The 18,232-nt window shown below is 38.9% G+C and overlaps 1 protein-coding gene across 4 annotated transcripts in view; it reads right to left on the reverse strand.

Annotated features, from left to right (window-relative positions):
- Positions 1 to 888: 888 nt before the first annotated feature.
- LRRIQ1 (leucine rich repeats and IQ motif containing 1) overlaps positions 889 to 18,232 on the reverse strand; it is a 97,910-nt gene continuing 80,566 nt past the window's right edge. For all 4 annotated transcript variants that reach the window (XM_081211188.1, XM_081211187.1, XM_081211189.1 and 1 more), the window contains 3 exons: positions 15,483 to 15,543; positions 11,497 to 11,617; positions 889 to 1,204 (listed from right to left, as the gene is read on the reverse strand). In XM_081211188.1, coding sequence (XP_081067314.1) covers positions 1,071 to 1,204; positions 11,497 to 11,617; positions 15,483 to 15,543 — 316 coding nt within the window. In that variant the 3' untranslated portion in view covers positions 889 to 1,070. The remainder of the gene's footprint in view (positions 1,205 to 11,496; positions 11,618 to 15,482; positions 15,544 to 18,232) is intronic.

Below are 18,232 nucleotides of genomic sequence, written 5' to 3' on the forward strand. Positions count from 1 at the left end.
TTTTTTATTTTTATTGACTGAAGCCTTGATTTTTGTCTTAGCTTTTCTATTTCAACAGTATTTCTGAGTGGGCCAAGGCTCCAGTGGGATATAATGACACCAAAGTAAATAGAAGAGTTTAAAACCAAAGAATTGTTTCTCCAGATTCTGTCAGCAATTTGTACCATGCTAACCGAAACATTGCTTCAGTAAGAAAAGCATACATGCATTGAAGTAATGCAAACAACATTAGTATCAGTGGCATGGAAGGGACGGACTCATCATGGGGCTACAAAAGGGTAGATTTTGACCGATACTGAAGTAATAGGCTAGGACAAAATTGTTGTGTGATGTTAAAAGTTATACTTTAATTCTGGAAAATAGGGTAGCAGACCTGAAAAGTAAGAAGACTGCCAACGTACCACAAAATAATAAACATAATTTGGAATTATGAAACAGATTTTAATATCACATTACTGAATTTTAATGTGCTGTGAATGTGCATTCATTCACCCCACTGGGGTGTGCAACTGCTGGGGAGAAATTGATGCATTTTTTACACAAAACATATTTACATCATTAATATGTTTGGAATAAGATGGACATTCCACATTTTACTTTTTAACAGATACATATTCCAATCTACAAAGCAGAGAAGCAAAATACCTAGATGTGGGCCAATTTGATTTTGATTTGTTTTGCTTGATTGAGAGGTACAGGAAACGAGTTTAAACACATGTACTTAAATCCAACTGTGGATCAGGCTATCTCGGTCACATACCACTGCACAATCACAAACCATTATTGTACGTATACATCCATTTGTTCACCGGATCATACCAGCCACTTTATAATAATTCCATACATGCTTTTAAACCATACTGCAAAAATAAATTTCAGATACAAATATTGTAATTTCTCTGATATTTATAAAAGAACTTAGCCAAAGAAGAAGAAGAAAAGGTGGGAAATCATGCAGCGTAAAATAAAATACAGCATACATGGAGCTGAGGAACTTTCTATCTGCAGAATCCAAAAAGAATGGCAATGCACAGGCTCACCACATGTTTTAAATGCTGAAGGTCCAATGACTATTTCAAAGCTTTTGCCTTCTTTTTGCCACTTCCCCATCCACCGCTGAGCTGAACTGGATGGTCTCGAAATGAGATCCGCTCTTTATGCGAGGGCCCCAAAGGTGATCTTTCAGGCACAGGTGCATCCTTTTCTACACAAGAAGAAATTGGTATGAAAATGCTGTTGCTCAAGTCATCTTTAAAACAACAACAACAACAACAACAACAACAACAACAACAACAACAACAACATAGCAGCCTCTCATCATGCCTAATTTTGTTACTTAGTTCCTAATTCGAAAAGTTTTAGCAGAAAATCTAAGCTACTTTAAAGCCATTAACTGATTAAAAACTTTGATCTCAATGGCAATTTGTGGATATTTAATATGTGTGTGCTCTCTCACACATGTGTTTCTTCTGAATAATTGCAGATAAAACATTCATTGGCCGGGAAATCACACTAACCACATTGGCGGAAATAAGAGATGTGCAGAGTGACAACAATGTGATCAGCACTGAATACTATTTCACAAGGGAATGCCTCTGATTAAGCATATACATTTTAAACACATAGTTAACACATTCACAAATTGCATTGATAATTCATTCACATTTACATGCTATCTCGCAACTGAGATTTGTAAAAAGCATGGGCAGGAACAGTATTTTAGGAATATTAGAATCAAATTGAAAAAATCCAGACATATAATTTACATATTCATTGTTTCCTTTTCGTGTCCAACTATTTCTTCGTCATTTGCACATACCGTATTTCATGAACACATAAGTGGCACAGAGATATCGTTTTTATGGATTCTGGCATTTTTTAACCACATGAAGAAAATTCCAGATGATTTATAGGGCCAACGGGTTGCTATTTTAATTTCTCAGCCCAACATACGCTTGCCAGACGTCCACCAAGGGAAAGACAGAGGAAGTCACCATTTACTCCACTGAATAAGAAATGGAGAAAGCTGACCTAAATATTGAATTTTTATTCAAATCTTAAGTCTTCAATGGTAACTATGTAGCTGTCAATAACACCTTCAGAAATTTCTGAGTACTACATAGGGCTCCAATCAGCCTCAAACAGGAGCCATATAGCACTCACTGGGGCTTGTCAGATGTAGTTTTATCACTTCCCTCCACTATACAATATAGTGATCATGGTAATGGGTTCAGGATGAGGGCTGGCTGCCCATCCTGAATCTGAGTGCTTCATTGCTCTATAACTGCTACTGTCGGTGGTTAAATATAGCACTGCATGTGTGTGTGTCGCTTGCCACAAAATGTTCCTGGCCTCCAGGGTAACCTTAGCTTAATTTGACTAATTCCTCCGTACCTTCATCATTCCACAGTCCATCTGCCCACAACCACACTGTGATAATGTGCATTCTGTGCTGGATGCAGGTACATTTTTGGGGTGCTGCACACACATATTGTTCCTGTCTTGCACCATTCATATATATAAAGCTCATCCTGCTGGAACGGTTATAATCCATTTTGTACCGAGAATGAACTTCTCAAGTGCTTTCTGTCTCCCTGTGTACACAGAGAGCGCTTTTTCATGTCATCTTCTATTGGGTGGACTGTCTGACATTGCAAGGCCTGTGCCAATTCACATTTTCCAGTCTAGCTACATGCACCAGGAAAAGCAGGGAACAGACCATGGGTATAACCTCAGATTTGTATTGATTTAGATTGATGGGGCAGGGCAGCTGCCCCCTTGCCCTCCCTTGGCTACGCCAATGGAACAGACTGTATATTGATAAATCAGTACATCAGTTTCTGTAGTCTCTTTTTAGGGACAGCTAGAATTTGAATGACCAAAAATAATCTCAAAAAAGTACTATAGAACAACATGTGCTCAGCTGCAGTGTGGCATTACATCATTTCTGCCCACAGCCAGGAGGCATGGGAACACAAATTTAGGGGAGTAGATAACTCCAATGTGTTGGTGTACATGTACTGGTTGGTATACATACCCACCTGTGTGTACAGACAACATGGACAGTGGTGGCTGCTTTGCCTAGTATTATAATGATGCGAAGAGGTGTACAATTAAAAAGCACTATCTACAAAAGTGCTTCACACTGTAAACATAGCCTAATTGTGCATTTCACACAGTGTCTCCAGTTTCTGGTTCGTGCAGACATTCAGCACTTCCCAAAATGGAAATGAGAGTGCACATTGAAAACAATGCAGAAATGAGTCATTATAGTTGTCATTAAGCTGTACTGCGCCCTCCCCCCAAAAGCAAAAGACAGGAATTTCTGTCTTTCATTTTAAATGTGAGCCCAAAATTCCCTCTCCAGGCAATTAGAAGTCTTGCTCATATTTTTCTCATCACTATTCTTTCGACATTCTACAGGTCATGGAAGCTCACAGGCTCCCCCCTTTTTTATACAAAAACCTTTCACATAAACTTTTGCGTACCTAATTAACAAGTATGTGAAAACCAGAATCATGGGTTGTATCCAAGTAAGTCCAACTCAGAGTAGAGCCATTAAAATTAATGTCTGGTCATCCCCATCATTCTTAGTGAGTCTATGTTGGATATAGCCACTTGCTTTTAGGTGGTCTCATTTTGCTTTCAAACAGACACTTGCCTACTTAGGTTCACTATTAGAAGGAATGTGTAATTTTAATGTAATTCCACATATTAAATTAGGAAAATATGCATCTTTCCATTTGAGTACACACCAGCTGGTGCCAACTTCAGTTCCTTGAGATGCATAAGTCTTTTGCAAGTATATTTTACAGTATGCGTTTTGTTTATACATTTGCAGTGTATACAACACGGCTACTAAAAGTGGATATGGCCTCTAGATGGATGTGTTTATAGTCAAAATCATCCAAAGCCTCTGATATGGCTTCGTCTGATAAATGAAGGTAATTCAATGACTTTAAAAATATTAAGAAGAGCTGGTTGGATCAGCCCAGTGGTTTTCAACCAGTGTGCCATGGCACCCTGGGGTGCTTTGAATGATGGTTAGGGGTGCCATGGGCAAAACTGGTCTCTGTCCCTCTTCCCTTCCCTCCCTCCTCTGATGCCCTCTCATGTCTCTGCCTCCCAAAGCCTTGAATGGATGTTTGTCATAGCAGCCCTAGCTACAAGTTTCCCAGGTGAATGGTGCCTCTGGGGCTGGCCAGGGGGTATTTCCCAGGCCCCTGTGGGGCAGTGTGAGAAGGCACCTCTCTTTGGGGTGGGCAGCTCAAAGACAGGGGGGGGAGCAGCTGTGGTTGCCCAGAGGACTCCCAAGAAGAGGGGAGAGGAGAGGAGGCTGAGGGAACACGCCACAAGGGAGGGTGTTTGGAAAAGGGTGAGAGGCTGCCAGCTCTGCGAGCAAAGGGTGACATAACTGGGCTTCTGAGCCCCACAGGGGTGCTGCAGAAAGAATGTAGTGGGTCAAGGGGGCCGTGGACTCAAAAATGTTGAGGCCGTGGACTTCAAAAATCTATCTAGTCCAACACCCAGTGGCCAAACAGCTGCCTCTGGGAAGCTCCCCCCAAAAGACCTAAGCAAAACAGCAATCTACTCATTTGCAATTCCCAGCAGTTGCCATTGTAATACTTTAGCCCCAATCCAGTTAAGTGTAATCATGACCAAGTCCTGTTGATATGGACAAGCCATAAATTTAATTCCATCACTTTCAATGGCGCAATGAGATGTGACACAATAAATCTGTTATCAGGAACAACATTTCCCCATAAGTTAAAAGGGGTGGGTGGGAGAGAGATGCAATAGAGATGAGATGTGGAAATAAGGGTGAGAGCAGGGAGGCAGTTAACTCTCTCTCTCCCCCTCCCACTTGGTTTTTCTAATTCATTCCTGCCCTAAGCTGCGAATTATCCCATGAAAGAAAACATAGCCACAAAGCAAACAACAACCTTGGGGTGTGAGATTCAAACTGTTGTGAGAAAAGGGTTTAAAAGTTGCACTCCCAGCACCAGGCTCTGGGTTGATTCATACCTCTGTGGCTGCATTTAATGCTTAAGAAAATGCCTTCACAGTAAAATGCTGATCACATATTGTGTCTAGTTTGAGCCTTAGTCACAATTAACTTTAACTGTGTCCCAGTCTTTGCTTCAATCCTCTGGCGCTTAGAAGTAGGTAAACTAGATTTGTGTGTGTAAACCATGGGTAGGCAAACTAAGGCCTGGGGGCCGGATTCAGCCCAATCGCCTTCTAAATCCGGTCCGTGGACAGTCCTGGGAATCAGTGTGTTTTTACATGAGTAGAATGTGTCCTTTTATTTAAAATGCATCTCTGGGTTATTTGTGGGGCCTGTCTGGTGTTTTTACATGAGTAGAATGTGTGTTTTTATTTAAAATGCATCTCTGGGATATTTGTGGGGCATAGGAATTTGTTCATCCCCCCCCCCAAATATAGTCTGGTCCCCCTCAAGGTCTGAGGGGCAGTGGACCAGCCCCCTGCTGAAAAAGTTTGCTGACCCCTGGTGTAAACTCTATAACCCTGCTTCTTTAACAGCTTTCACCAGAACTTACACCAATTACAAGAAGTTGCACTTAAGATTAGAACAGCAGTATTAAGGGAAAAAATAGATGTGGTTCATCTTATGTGACTGAGTTGCATCCAGACATTTCCCTATGTGAATGGAAGGATTCCTTCTTGTACAAATGGTACTCTAATCCAGTGGATGCTTCCACTCACTGGATGCTCCTGCAGGAGGCAATTTCTGCTGATCTCTTCCTTGCTGCAGTCACTGCATACACTGTTCCAGAGTCCCCGTCCTCCCCGACCCTATGGAGCAGAGGGCTGAAGAAGTAAGAAGGAATTGCTGAAAACTGTCTCCTCCCCTTTCACCCTCGGAAGCCCCCAATTAGTGAGACTCTTCTTCAGGTAAGCCTGGATTCAACCCATGCTGTTTGGTTAATCAGAAATAACTCTGGACTTATAGTGAACTTTCCCCATTAAAATTATAAGAACCAGATAAGGAACTCTATTCTAAGAGCAACACTGATGTTAATCCAGTTATGCCTTTGGTGAGGTTTCTAATTAAGCCAAGTGAGAAAGCAACATTATTGAGTTTGTCTGCTTCCTTAACTGGAGGCGTAACTTTAAGGTTGGAAAATTGTGATGAGGAAAAGGTAGGTGGGAGGAACAGCATTAGAGTTTTTGAAACTGTAATTTTCTTGTGAAAGAGTCAGTCCCTCATTTTGTGTTTAGACTGAAGAAAGTGCTCAGGGCTATTGTTTTGGTATGACATCCTTGATCCAATAATTGTCATTATAAGTTGCTGCCTCTTATAAATTTTATGAGGGTATGAACTATTTCTTTGTCTATCTTTATGAAATCTATTTTCTTATCTTCCTTACTTCCTACCCAGCCTTTGTATCTCTGAGTCTGTTTTCATTTATAAAAATATTGTTCTGAAGTGGTTTGGCACTTCGAGAGATTTGGTGAAAAGTGTTACAAGACTACCACTTAAATAGCAATAGGATGCAATCTATCCTGAGCATCTCTTCCAAAAAGATCGTGGAAAGGAATGAGAACTGTGCAACTGTACTCTAAGCTTCCTTTCATTCTAATATGGCTTGGGTAAGAACAACAACAACAAAAGAAATCCTGCTGGGCTGTATCTAAAACTTTGTATTAGGGACTTGAGCTTCAAAATGTGATTTTCATTTGATAAATAAAATAAAATGTTTACTTTTATTTAATAATGGTATGAGCATTATCTTTCCTAAAAGATACCCACCAATCTGCTTATTTATTTCATAAACTGTATCCTCAGTAAAGGAACCTGTATTATTGAATTTGATGTTAAGAGCCACAGTGTATCCTGTAGCTTCAAAATCCCACACAGAACTACATGGGGAAGTGCAAGTGTGACTTGCAACATAATGTTGCGGCCTGGGGTGCTCCTGTTTAGGTTTCAGACAGACATTCCTCCATTCCCCTTATACCCTGGTTTTCTGTGCCCCTGCTCCACCTATCAGTCTAGTGTGCCCACTAAACACCAGTAGTCACTGGGCTTCATTTTGCCAACTTTTAAGGATTTTGCTCCCCTCCCTGTGGTGTTATTTTGGCTACATAAGTTCCAGCATTTGAAAAACAGATTTCACTGTATGTATATATGATGTGGCATTGCCTCTCATAACTTCAGCAGCGTTATTCAGGTGCTGGATAATTTCTTATTGCATTGCTTTTATAAATATATTTTTGATGGAGAAGAGAGAGGACATTCTTAAGTGGACAGTTATGGCTTCTGGAATCATTGCCTTATTCCTTTCTGCCATTTAGAAAATGTATGTTGTGTACCAAGCATAATACGGGTGTAAGTAGGTGTAGCAAGAGAATAATGATTTCTAGTGATCTTTATCTTCCTATCTGATACATCATTGTTAACAGAAAGTCAAGGAACTCTGGGAAAAACCAATCAGTAAATTCTCCTGTGTGAACTCCATAGAAACACACAATAATTTTGCCGCAGCAGAGCCACTACTTCATCAAACAGCAATCTTAAGTGCTGATGTCTATGTAGCTTAACTGGGCCACTGGGAAACAAAAGAGAGATACCAAAATTCTTGGTGTAGCACTGAGGTTTGCAGGGATTAAAAATAGAAGAAAAAACCCTCTGTGGGGAAAACCCCCAAAATAGCCTAATAATATATAAGATTCACAATTGATGGGGTGGGAAAAAGGAAAGTGGAATATAGTACCCACGAATAAGGAATGACTGGCTGGCTTGGACTCTGAACACTTCACACTATAACATTCTGTTACAAATCTCAACTTGCTTCATGGCTCCTAGCTAAGTTTACAGTACCAAACATATTGGTGCTGCCCTCAACCTTCCCATCTCTAGTTTTTCTTGAGAGTTCTTCATGTAGGATAACCCTTAATTTCAAAGTCAACAAATGTGTTAGGAGGAGACAAAAGGAAACAAAAAAGAACAGAGTTCTCCGCTTATGATTGTTACCAAAAGGCCGATATTTCATTGTAATGTTTCTGAGATCACAAGCCCTGTTCTTGTCAAACTAATGCCACAACAACCACACATTCATACACAAAAGCTACTCTTTATAAAACCACAATTACAATAACACATAAATACAGAATTGCTTTTTTTCCAGTTCAACCTAGTACTACATCATGTTTTGTGCTTATAAACCATTACTGCCTTGATATGTTTTCACAGGAGCAGCAAGCCATAACTCTGGAAGCTGAATTCCTCCTGGAACAGAAGCACCATGTTCTTGAAGCACCATTCCAGAAATTGCATACATGGTGGACCTAGCAAAGGTTCTGAGGCTTCTGGTGCCACATGAGGTCAATGATATTATTATCCCTTTAGCAGATCAGAAGCTTCAGGCATGGAATGAGGGAGTCTTGCATGCTCCAAGGACTCTGTTGCAGTAAGAGCAGTCAGATGCCACAGCAGAGGCCTCACAGTATAGAAAAGGGTGCCCTCAAAATGTACCCAGGCTGCTCTACATCTGTGTCATATGCATTCCCCAGAGCTGGCATGAAATAACCTGAGTCTGCTCTTGGAATACTTCTGCCTGAATTGGGAAGTCCAAGGTATTTGGGTTGGGGTGGAAGCATCCTTTATAATCTATAGCATTTGGCAAACTGCATGTGTGTTTAGTATTACAATGTAAAATTTTGTGACCGTTACAATGAAAAAAGCGTTTGCTAGACACTCAGGTGATTTAAATTATTTGTACCCAGCTACTCAAAATTTCAATAATATTTTGAGTCAGATTTTAAGGTGCCTGCATGTACAAAAAACCTGCAGAATTAATTGTGTGCTGAAAAGACTTCTTAAATTTGAATAAATGCTCCTTTCCCCCAGGCATTAAGTTCTCTTCTCTTTAATCTATTTTCTTTGCTAATGATTTGTTCTGTGCGCTCTCTTTCTCTCTCTCTGCCCCCCCGACTAAATCTTCTATTCTTTAACAGATGTCAAAGTTGACATACAACTCTGTTTTGATAAGTAATGCAGTATAGGAAATATTTGGAACTTTTATTGGAGGGGGCAGGAAGAAAGAAAAATAGAGACTTTGCAAATCAGTGTATTGGCATACCATAACGTCTGCTAAGACGTCATAGAATTTTCACCAGTCTATCTAGAACTCTGTGACGTATTTTATAATTTATCCAAATCCTTTACCATATTGTATTACTTAGCAGCAAATACAGCATGGTTGTGTGTGAGAGGAAACCAGCTATTTAACAACAGTGACCAGAACAAATCTTTTGCTGCAAAATGTTTACATCAGTTTGAAGTTATATGAAATAAGTAGAATTTAGCAGGTTGGAGTTGAGTAACTGTTTTATTATTTTTATTCTTTAAACAACGTCTCTTGGGTCTGTCCTGAAATCATTTATTTAAATATTTAAATCATATGTGCATACAATGATAACTGGTGAAAGCTTTTTTAAAGATAATGTACAATCAACAACTGTAAGCCTGTTAACACGACATGTACACACACACACACACACGGAGAGAGAGAGAGAGAGAGAGAGAGAGAGAGAGAGAGAGAGAGAGAAATAATCACAGGAGAGGATTAGGCTGAAGGGAAACATAGGCCTCACAATCTTTTAGTGAATGAAAAACTGTCCCCCCTCACTGGCAAAGGGAAACTTTTACTGAGAAGGATGCACCATTTATCTTTTAAAAAAGCAAATAATGGAACTCATTGATTTCTAATCTATGCATTTCTTTCAATTCAGTTTGCAGAGTGTGCCTTTCTCCAGGTCCAAGTCAACGAATGATATTTTCAAATAGATTTACTTATTATTGCAATTATTTATTTTACCATGGTAGGAAAAATGTAAAAGTGTTGTAGTCCTTTATATTATTAAGAAAATGTGTTTCAGAGCATGACTGTTGCATGTGTTGCAATCTTGCTCATGTTTATTCAGAAGCAAGCCCCACTTTGGGCTTTCCCAGGGAGTATGCAGAGGATTGCAGTCTTAGACTTCTTAGAATGTGAAATAGCCCAGACCAAAAACAAAAACAAAGGAAGTCTAGAGTTGCCATGAAAGAATTCTCTTTTGAAACTAAGAGGAGTTTCATAAAAGCATTCATCTTTGGAATCAAATTAAAAATATTAGCAAAAATCACTGGGGCATACAAACTCTCCAGTGCCAAAAGCAGCTAATTGAGTCTCTAAGCCAAAATTACATTAAGCTTGAAAAATGATTCTCCAGATTTCTTAGAAAAATTAGATAGAATATAAATGAACATAGTAATGTAACAGACCTCAGCTTTATTCACTAATAAGTACCTTTGAAACATTATTATGTCTCAATCTTATTTTTTCTTATAGTTTTTAAATACTAAAATGTTTCTGATTACTTTTTCTGGTAAACCACGTATTTCTACCTGTCCACCAATTCTTTATAAAAGCGCTATTTAAATATATGTTTCTGAATAAAGGCTGCCTGGTTCTTGTATTCAGCATACACTTGCATCCTAAGCATTTCTGCCAACTCCATCAGACATTTTCTATGAAGGAATCATAACATCAAGGAGTGTGATGCTATACTGGTATAGTTTTGGTATGCCCAAACTTCGTAGTGTTAGACTTATCGCAGTAGGTGCTTAACTGCTGTTTGTGGATTAATTGCATACTATACTCTTTTTTTGCCTTCACCTTCTGTAAAAAAAAGTACACTAAACTGTTCATGTCAAATTACTGATTTAATACTTATGTATTAAACAATTAAAAAGACAGAAGACTCTCATTTTAAATCAAAGCTGCACTACTAAAGTGAATGAAACCATGCCATTTGTCTCACTGATAGCTACCAATGATCAAGTGGTTTCAGGATTAGGCCTTAAGCGGCAGACAAATACCCATCTTCAGGAAACATCAAAGGGTTTGGTAGGGCCTAGAGGAATAAGTAACTAAATTATAGGTTTTAGTTAAACAAAATCTCTGATGATTCTAATTTTCCACGTGGTTTTATGTACACACATTATCATACACATTCTCTTTAAATCAATTTGTCAATCACTCTCCCATTCATACACATCTAGAGATATATGTATGCAGTGATATCCCCCCAAAATGTTTAGGGGTACTCTCATTTTCCTACTCATATTGAAATACTGCCCCTCAATGAGGCCACACTTAGATTCACAAAATGTTTAGGGGTATGCATACCCCTGTGTACCCCCAGAAAAAGCACTGTATGTATGTATATGTCTATACATACGTACATATCTCTTGCTCTGGATATGCCAGATACACATTTCTGTAGTTCTATGTTATCTACATGCATACACTAACATTTCAATATATCTATAGGCATACATTTTATATTCACATAAAATTTCAAAGTAAGGGCAGAAGTAGAGACGAAACCACCACTGTCCTGCTAGGAATGTGTCATTTGATGCTAAGCCCTGTCAGGTGATTCAAGCTTTATCTAGCTGATTATTAAAAGGAAAGTACAACTTACTTGAAGGTCCTGCAGAGTGTCTGTGTGGCTGATTATTTTTTTCTTTGTTCTGAGTCAAAGTACTTCCACTGGTCATGGAAACAAGCTCTAAATCCGTGTCTTCTCTCCTTACAGGGCTTGTCTGGAAGCAGTGAAAGAGAATGTACACAATCAAGAAACAAAATATGACATTTTCTGAATGCAGCTCACATTACTCTCAAATAAACAAGCCGGCTCTGTCAAACAATCTTCTTCAGAATGATCCCACAATCCTTTATTGCTGCCCAGTCTGAACAAATGCACTATGTCAAAGCATTTTTGTAAATAGGAGGCGATCTTAAAATTGTGGTTTGTGATCAGAATCAGTGCAGCAACAAAAGACAACATTTTAGTACAGTAATTTTGAAGAAAATAAATCTTGCAGACAACTGATGAAACCTTAAACAGCTTAAGATCATTTACTGAGCAGTCTATAATTTAAAGTCAGAGTTGAAAGCCAGAAATGTTATATTTGATTATTTTTTTGCCATATTTGTGCTTAATCCAGAGCAAGTATCAGTTCTATCAATCAAACACTGAGTGAGTAATTTCATCTTTGCTACCTAACTAAACCTTCAGAAGAGTTTTTATGTACAGCTTGCATAAGATAATTATATTAAAATGTAACATATTGATGGATTTAAAAGAATAGAACAGAAAAAAGTTCTTTCATGTCAGTATGTTTTTAGATTTAGAATGGAGATTGAATAGAGAAATTAATTCAATGGTTTCAGCAATGCACATATCTGTACATTACAAATACTGGTCTTTCAACCATAAATCCTTGTAAGTAAGACTATTTATGTTTAGATTCATTTCCATGTAAGGATCACAGCCTATGAAACTGAAATGTACATACGAATTTAATTTTGCCGAGTTTAAAAATGTGTTATTTGTGAATGCAATGCTGTATTTAAGTTTTAAAACATAAATAAAATTACAATTCATAAATGTACTAACATTTTTTGTGAAATTAGTTGGTGCATCTGCAAGAAAGTTAAAATACACTTACATCTTATTGAGGGAGGACCTAAGAATACAGTACAGTCTTTATTTCTCAATTATTTCAATGGACTAAGTGCTCTCAGCTTCTGAAGTGTATCTGTAATGACTGTGGTGATTCCAAGATCTTGGCAGAACAAATTAATGCAGTCATTCAGTGTTTGTCCACTCTTATAGACTGGAGTAGACTTCAGGTTTCTTGGATCTAGTTTGGTTTTGGTTTTTAATAGAACCCCAAGACCTACAAACTGGAACCATGTGCAGAAGACAGTTGGAATTAAAGAAGAGGGGGCCTCTGAGAACACTCTGAGCCTATGAACTTGGTGGACACATTTCAGCAGCCTAATTTAGCTAGAAAAAAGTAATTATGTTGCTGCTGTTCCTAACAAAATAAGAGACCCTTCCTGCTCAACTATTAATTGCCAGAAATCTAATTGCCAGTTGACCCTGATCTAAATTCTCCCAATCTGTTATACAAACATCTGTTTTATCCACTTCATCTGTGATATAGTCTTGGCCCCTTTTTGGAGAAGAGAGGTTTTGCCATGCTGATCCATGCTTTTGTAATCTCTAAAATGTATTGCTGAAGTGTGCTTCATTGAAGGCTGTCCATGGAGATAGACCAGAAGCTTCAACTAGTGCAGAATTCTGTTGCCCATCTCTTGGAAGAGGCTTACATTTGGGAATATATTCATCCTACTTTACAAAGACTAGACACCTTCTGGACTTAATTTAAGGTGGCTCTTTTAAAATCCCTTTATAGTCTGGCACCTACAGGTTTCTTAAAGTTCACCTCTCCCTAGATTAGCTGAGTTACTGCCTTAGCTATGCAAGGCTGTTCCTACTCCATGTGCACACATGTGAGGTGAAGACATACTTTTATCTTAATGATTTTGAGGCTGTGGAACAGGAGTCACCAACCTTTTTGGACCAGTGGGAAAATCTGGAATTTTGAGAAAGTGCTGTGGGCACCACTCACAAAATGGCTGCTATGAGGGTGTATAGGAGAGGCCAAGACAGTGCAGACAGGGACTGAGCAGAAAGAGAAAATACTTTCTCAATATTGCAGACTTGTGAGGAAATATTTCATTGCACCAGATGAGGTCCTGGTGGGCATACTGTTGGCCATGGATGCCATGCTGATGAACCCAAAAACAACCTATTTGATGAGATACTTTGGCCTTGCGTCCTATTTATTTATTTGCAACATTTATATTCTGCCTTTCTTCCACGGACCTCAAAGGAGGATACTTTAGTCCTCACAACTATGTGAACTAGGTCAGACTGAGTTTGCATGACCTGCCCAAGGTCATTAAGTGAGGTTTATTACATAACAGGGTTTGAAATCTGAGTTCTCCCAGTCCTAGTCTGTGCTTTAAGCACTAAAACATACCTCTGGCAGAATGCTTATGGCCACAAAGTGGACACTGCGGTGCTGCGTTTCTGCTGCTGCACAGTCTACTGTACTGATTGTTATTTTAAACACTTATTGCTGGTTTTTATTCTTTTATTCTGGTGGGAGTCATCTCAAGTTTTCAATAAATGTTTTGAAATTAATATATTCACGAGGTAGAAGCTACCAATTAACATGTCTGGCTGTATCAAACAGGTCTTAAAGAAGTAGCTTGATCTCTTTGTGGGCTTATACAAAAAAATAATCTGGGTTCCTAGTCATTCAGACTGGGGGTAAAATTCATTCCTCAAACATAATTCAGAGATAAATCTGTATTATACTGTGAACAAAACCCATCCACATATTTTGTTAGTGTATTATGTTGTTCGTCAGAGGGGATGTAGCATACATCTGAGTAAAGTCAGCACCCACCCTAATACAGTGGTACCTCAGGTTAAGTACTTAATTCGTTCCGGAGGTCCGTTCTTAACCTGAAAGTGTTCTTAACCTGAAGCACCACTTTAGCTAAAGGGGCCTCCTGCTGCTGCTGCGCCGCCGGAGCCCGATTTCTGTTCTCATCCTGAAGCAAAGTTATTAACCTGAAGCACTATTTCTGGGTTAGCAGAGTGTATAACCTGTACATTGTCTATTCTCCCTGCACCTCGAAATCTGAGGTACTGCTGAAAGTCAATGTGCAATTGAACAAGTGGAACAAGGGCTCACAACTCATGTTTATTTCTAAACAGCCCTTTACCTATGTAGATCACAGGCTGGTTTACAAAGCAATCACATAAAATATAATGAAAAACTAAAATCGCAGCTAAAACATTTTCCCCAATAGAATACTTCCAGTAATTTAGTAAGAACTTGAATGTTCATGCCAGTAAGACACTCTCCCTTATCTTCAAAAAGTCTTAATGAACAAATTAAGCTGGTACCAAACAATAGTTACTGAGGGGGTTTATTGTAATTTTCCACAGTTGAGGTGCCATCACAGAGAAGGCCTTGCTTTGTGTCACCACACAACAGTGGGACTAAAAGTAAGGCCTCCCTGATGATCTAAAAACATGAGCAGCATTGCAGATGTGCTCCTTTAAGTAACTGTGTTCCTAGTCATTCCGGGCTTTTGAAATCAACACCTTACATTGCACTTGGCAGCTTATTGAATGCCAGTCCAGCTCCTGGTGGACTGGTAATGACACATGCAAAGGGGATAACCCACAATTGAGGGACAGATGACAAATGCAAAGGGCTTATGAATTATGTATATATGCAGATTTGATTTTACACAGCTGTAGCATTCAAAGAACGGTCTCACCCTGATCTCAGAAGCATTTATAGGACAATCATATGCATATTTACCCATAAGTAAGTCACACTGCGTTCAGTGGGGCTCACTGCCAGTTAAGAATGCACGGGATTGCAATTGTAATCATTTTTTAATGTTGTACACTGAGTTAATGTTGTGCCTTGAGATCATTTTATAAAGGGTGGCATACAAATTTAATAATAATAATAATAAATGTCCAGATTTTAAAAAACCAATTACCATGGTAAAAACAAAACATCTTACCACATGTTGAACTCTTCCTCCCTTGATAACTTCTGGATCTATCTCAGGTAAGAAATGTTTGCTATACAGTGAATGGAAAATGACAAATATGTCAGTAATAGAATAAAATGCATCAGAATACTAAAGCTAGTATCCAATGAACTATTTCAATTGCTCCAAGGGCTTTGGTATACCCAGTGAGATGTTTGCCTTATCTTTGAGCAACAAATTTAAACCACACAACACACTGCTTCCTCCCAGTCTTCTCCCTATTTCAAAAGTGATTTCCTAGGCATGTCAAGTGGGGTCTTGTATGACAAACCTAAAGCTTCCTTGGGCACACATAAATATCACTATTAAACAATTTATGGAGAGCATTTTACAATTGTCTCATGGCAATGTATGAATACCATAAACACAGCTAAACGTATTTTAATAGTATAAGCCCCCCCAACTAAATATCGGTTTGAGAACAATACAAAATAAACGCTTAAGGCAATTACTAGGTCCTGTCCTTAAGTGTACATATTTACCTGTTGGCAAGCTTCACTGTAATCAATGGGACTTCTGGATAAACATATCTTTCCAACTCTACAATTCCATGATTCTATGATAGTTAGCATTGGGCTGTATGACACCTACTGCTTAGAAACTGCAGGTCGTCAAATGTTTAGCTAAATATCATTAAGAATTTTGGCTCTTATGTTCAGTGGGTTTAAGGAATATTATTTTTAACAATCTGGCTCAAACAGACAAGGAAGTCATTCATTGCCAGAAAGTTTAAGATAAAATTCTCAAAATGCAAGTTCTTTAATAGCTAGAAATTTATCGAATTTACTAGTGTATTGAAAGAGTATAAATTACACCTATCATTATCCAATCTTATTCAAGCAGTCTATTATATAGCAGTAATCTTGGTTTTGGTTAGATAAGTCTATCAGTTATTTGACCACATGGCTTCTGATTCCTTTCCAGTTGATGTTTTGCCATCAAGTTGAGGGTAAGTAGGATCAGTCATAATACCTAAATTATCCTAACAAATGCTATTAACATTAATGTGCCACACACATCTACAGAAGTGATTTAATATGATTTAGACTGCAACAGTATGCCTACTTATCTGGAAACAAGCCCAATTGAACTCAATGGCTTACTTCTGAGTAGGCATATATAGGAGTGTGTTGTTAGAAACAACTGAGATTGCATAAATGACATTTGACCTTAATTCTAAAAAACTATTGTATTTATCTTCTCTAAATGCTTTTATGAAAATTAAAACCAGGGAATAAAATAAAAACTAAATTGTAATATCTGGGCCCCCCTGCTAACTTACAGAGCTCAAGATTGAAAATACTATAGTTTATGCTTTTATCTTTTCACCTGGTTTTAAAAAAAACACATATTTTTCAAGGGTAAGTATGGTACTCATGTATATAAAAAACCTCCTCATTCTATAAAATATTGTTTAAAAGGTTAAACTATACATTGAACTTCTATCTTTTTCTGAAGACTATCATGAGAGCCTGGATAGCTCCGTTGGTTGGATTGCAGCGCTGATAACACCAAGGCTGCAGGTTTGATTCCTGTTTGGGACAGCTGCATATTCCTGCCTTGCAGGGGGTTGGACTAGATGATCCTCAGGGTCCCTGCCAACTCTACAATTCTGTGATTCTATGATTACTTGAGGATTGTTGCTTTAAATAATATTCAATACAAGTGAAATTCATTTCTAAGATGTTCTAACGTTGTCTGGCATCTCACTCCTAAACATAATTAATTGAAATATACTATCTTATTCCAAATAATAATATTTTGGGGAGTATCTGTTGTCACTGACTTCCACTTGATACGGTTACCATTGCTGTTAGGTAAGCAGCTGCTCACAATGTTTAATTCAATTTGGCACGGGGTTGGCAGATAGCGCCCTACAAAATCATGCTATTAACATCCTTACTGAGAAATCAATCGTGACACTTTGTCCCTGGGTCCACTGCACCATTGATCTCAATACAAACAGATTGCAAATAAGGGAAGGGAGGGATCTGTTTAGAGCTATTATGACAAGTAAGTAGGATATAAGTGATGTTAAATAACAATAAATCAAAATTGGGAGGTACAGAGAACCTCGGACTGCCAGGCTGCCTATGGACAGCATGTTGCGAGGCAGTAAGGTAAAGGGACCCCTGACCATTAGGTCCAGTCGTGGCCGACTCTGGGGTTGCGGCGCTCATCTTGCTTTACTGGCTGAGGGAGCTGGCGTACAGCTTCTGGGTCATGTGGCCAGCATGACTAAGCCGCTTCTGGTGAACCAGAGCAGCGCACGGAAATGCTGTTTACCTTCTGGCCGGAGCGGTACCTATTTATCTTGCACTTTGGCGTGCTTTCGAACTGCTAGGTTGGCAGGAGCAGGGACCGAGCAACGGGAGCTCACCCCGTCGCAGGGATTCGAACTGCCGAACTTCTGATCGGCAAGTCCTAGGTTCTGTGCTTTAACCCACAGCGCCACCCGCGTCCCAGTAGTGTTGCATTGTAGTGCGCACCTGCTTCCTGGGGCAGAATTGTGTGTGCTATGGGCTGATGCCAATTATGCGTACTAGTTCCTCTGATATTCCACCAATTGGAGCCTGTCTCTTGTACTTTAGCATCTTTATTAATCGTGACCATGTTTTAAAAAAAGCCCACCTGTATGCTTTTTGTCATTTAGCTGTCCCTCCACTGACAAGAAAACTCTGAGGAGTGTTTTTTTTCTGATCTGAGGGCAGAATTGCCTT

The sequence above is a fragment of the Podarcis bocagei genome (assembly GCF_964188305.1).
Source record: "Podarcis bocagei genome assembly, chromosome: 10".
In the NCBI taxonomy this organism is placed as follows: domain Eukaryota; kingdom Metazoa; phylum Chordata; class Lepidosauria; order Squamata; family Lacertidae; genus Podarcis; species Podarcis bocagei.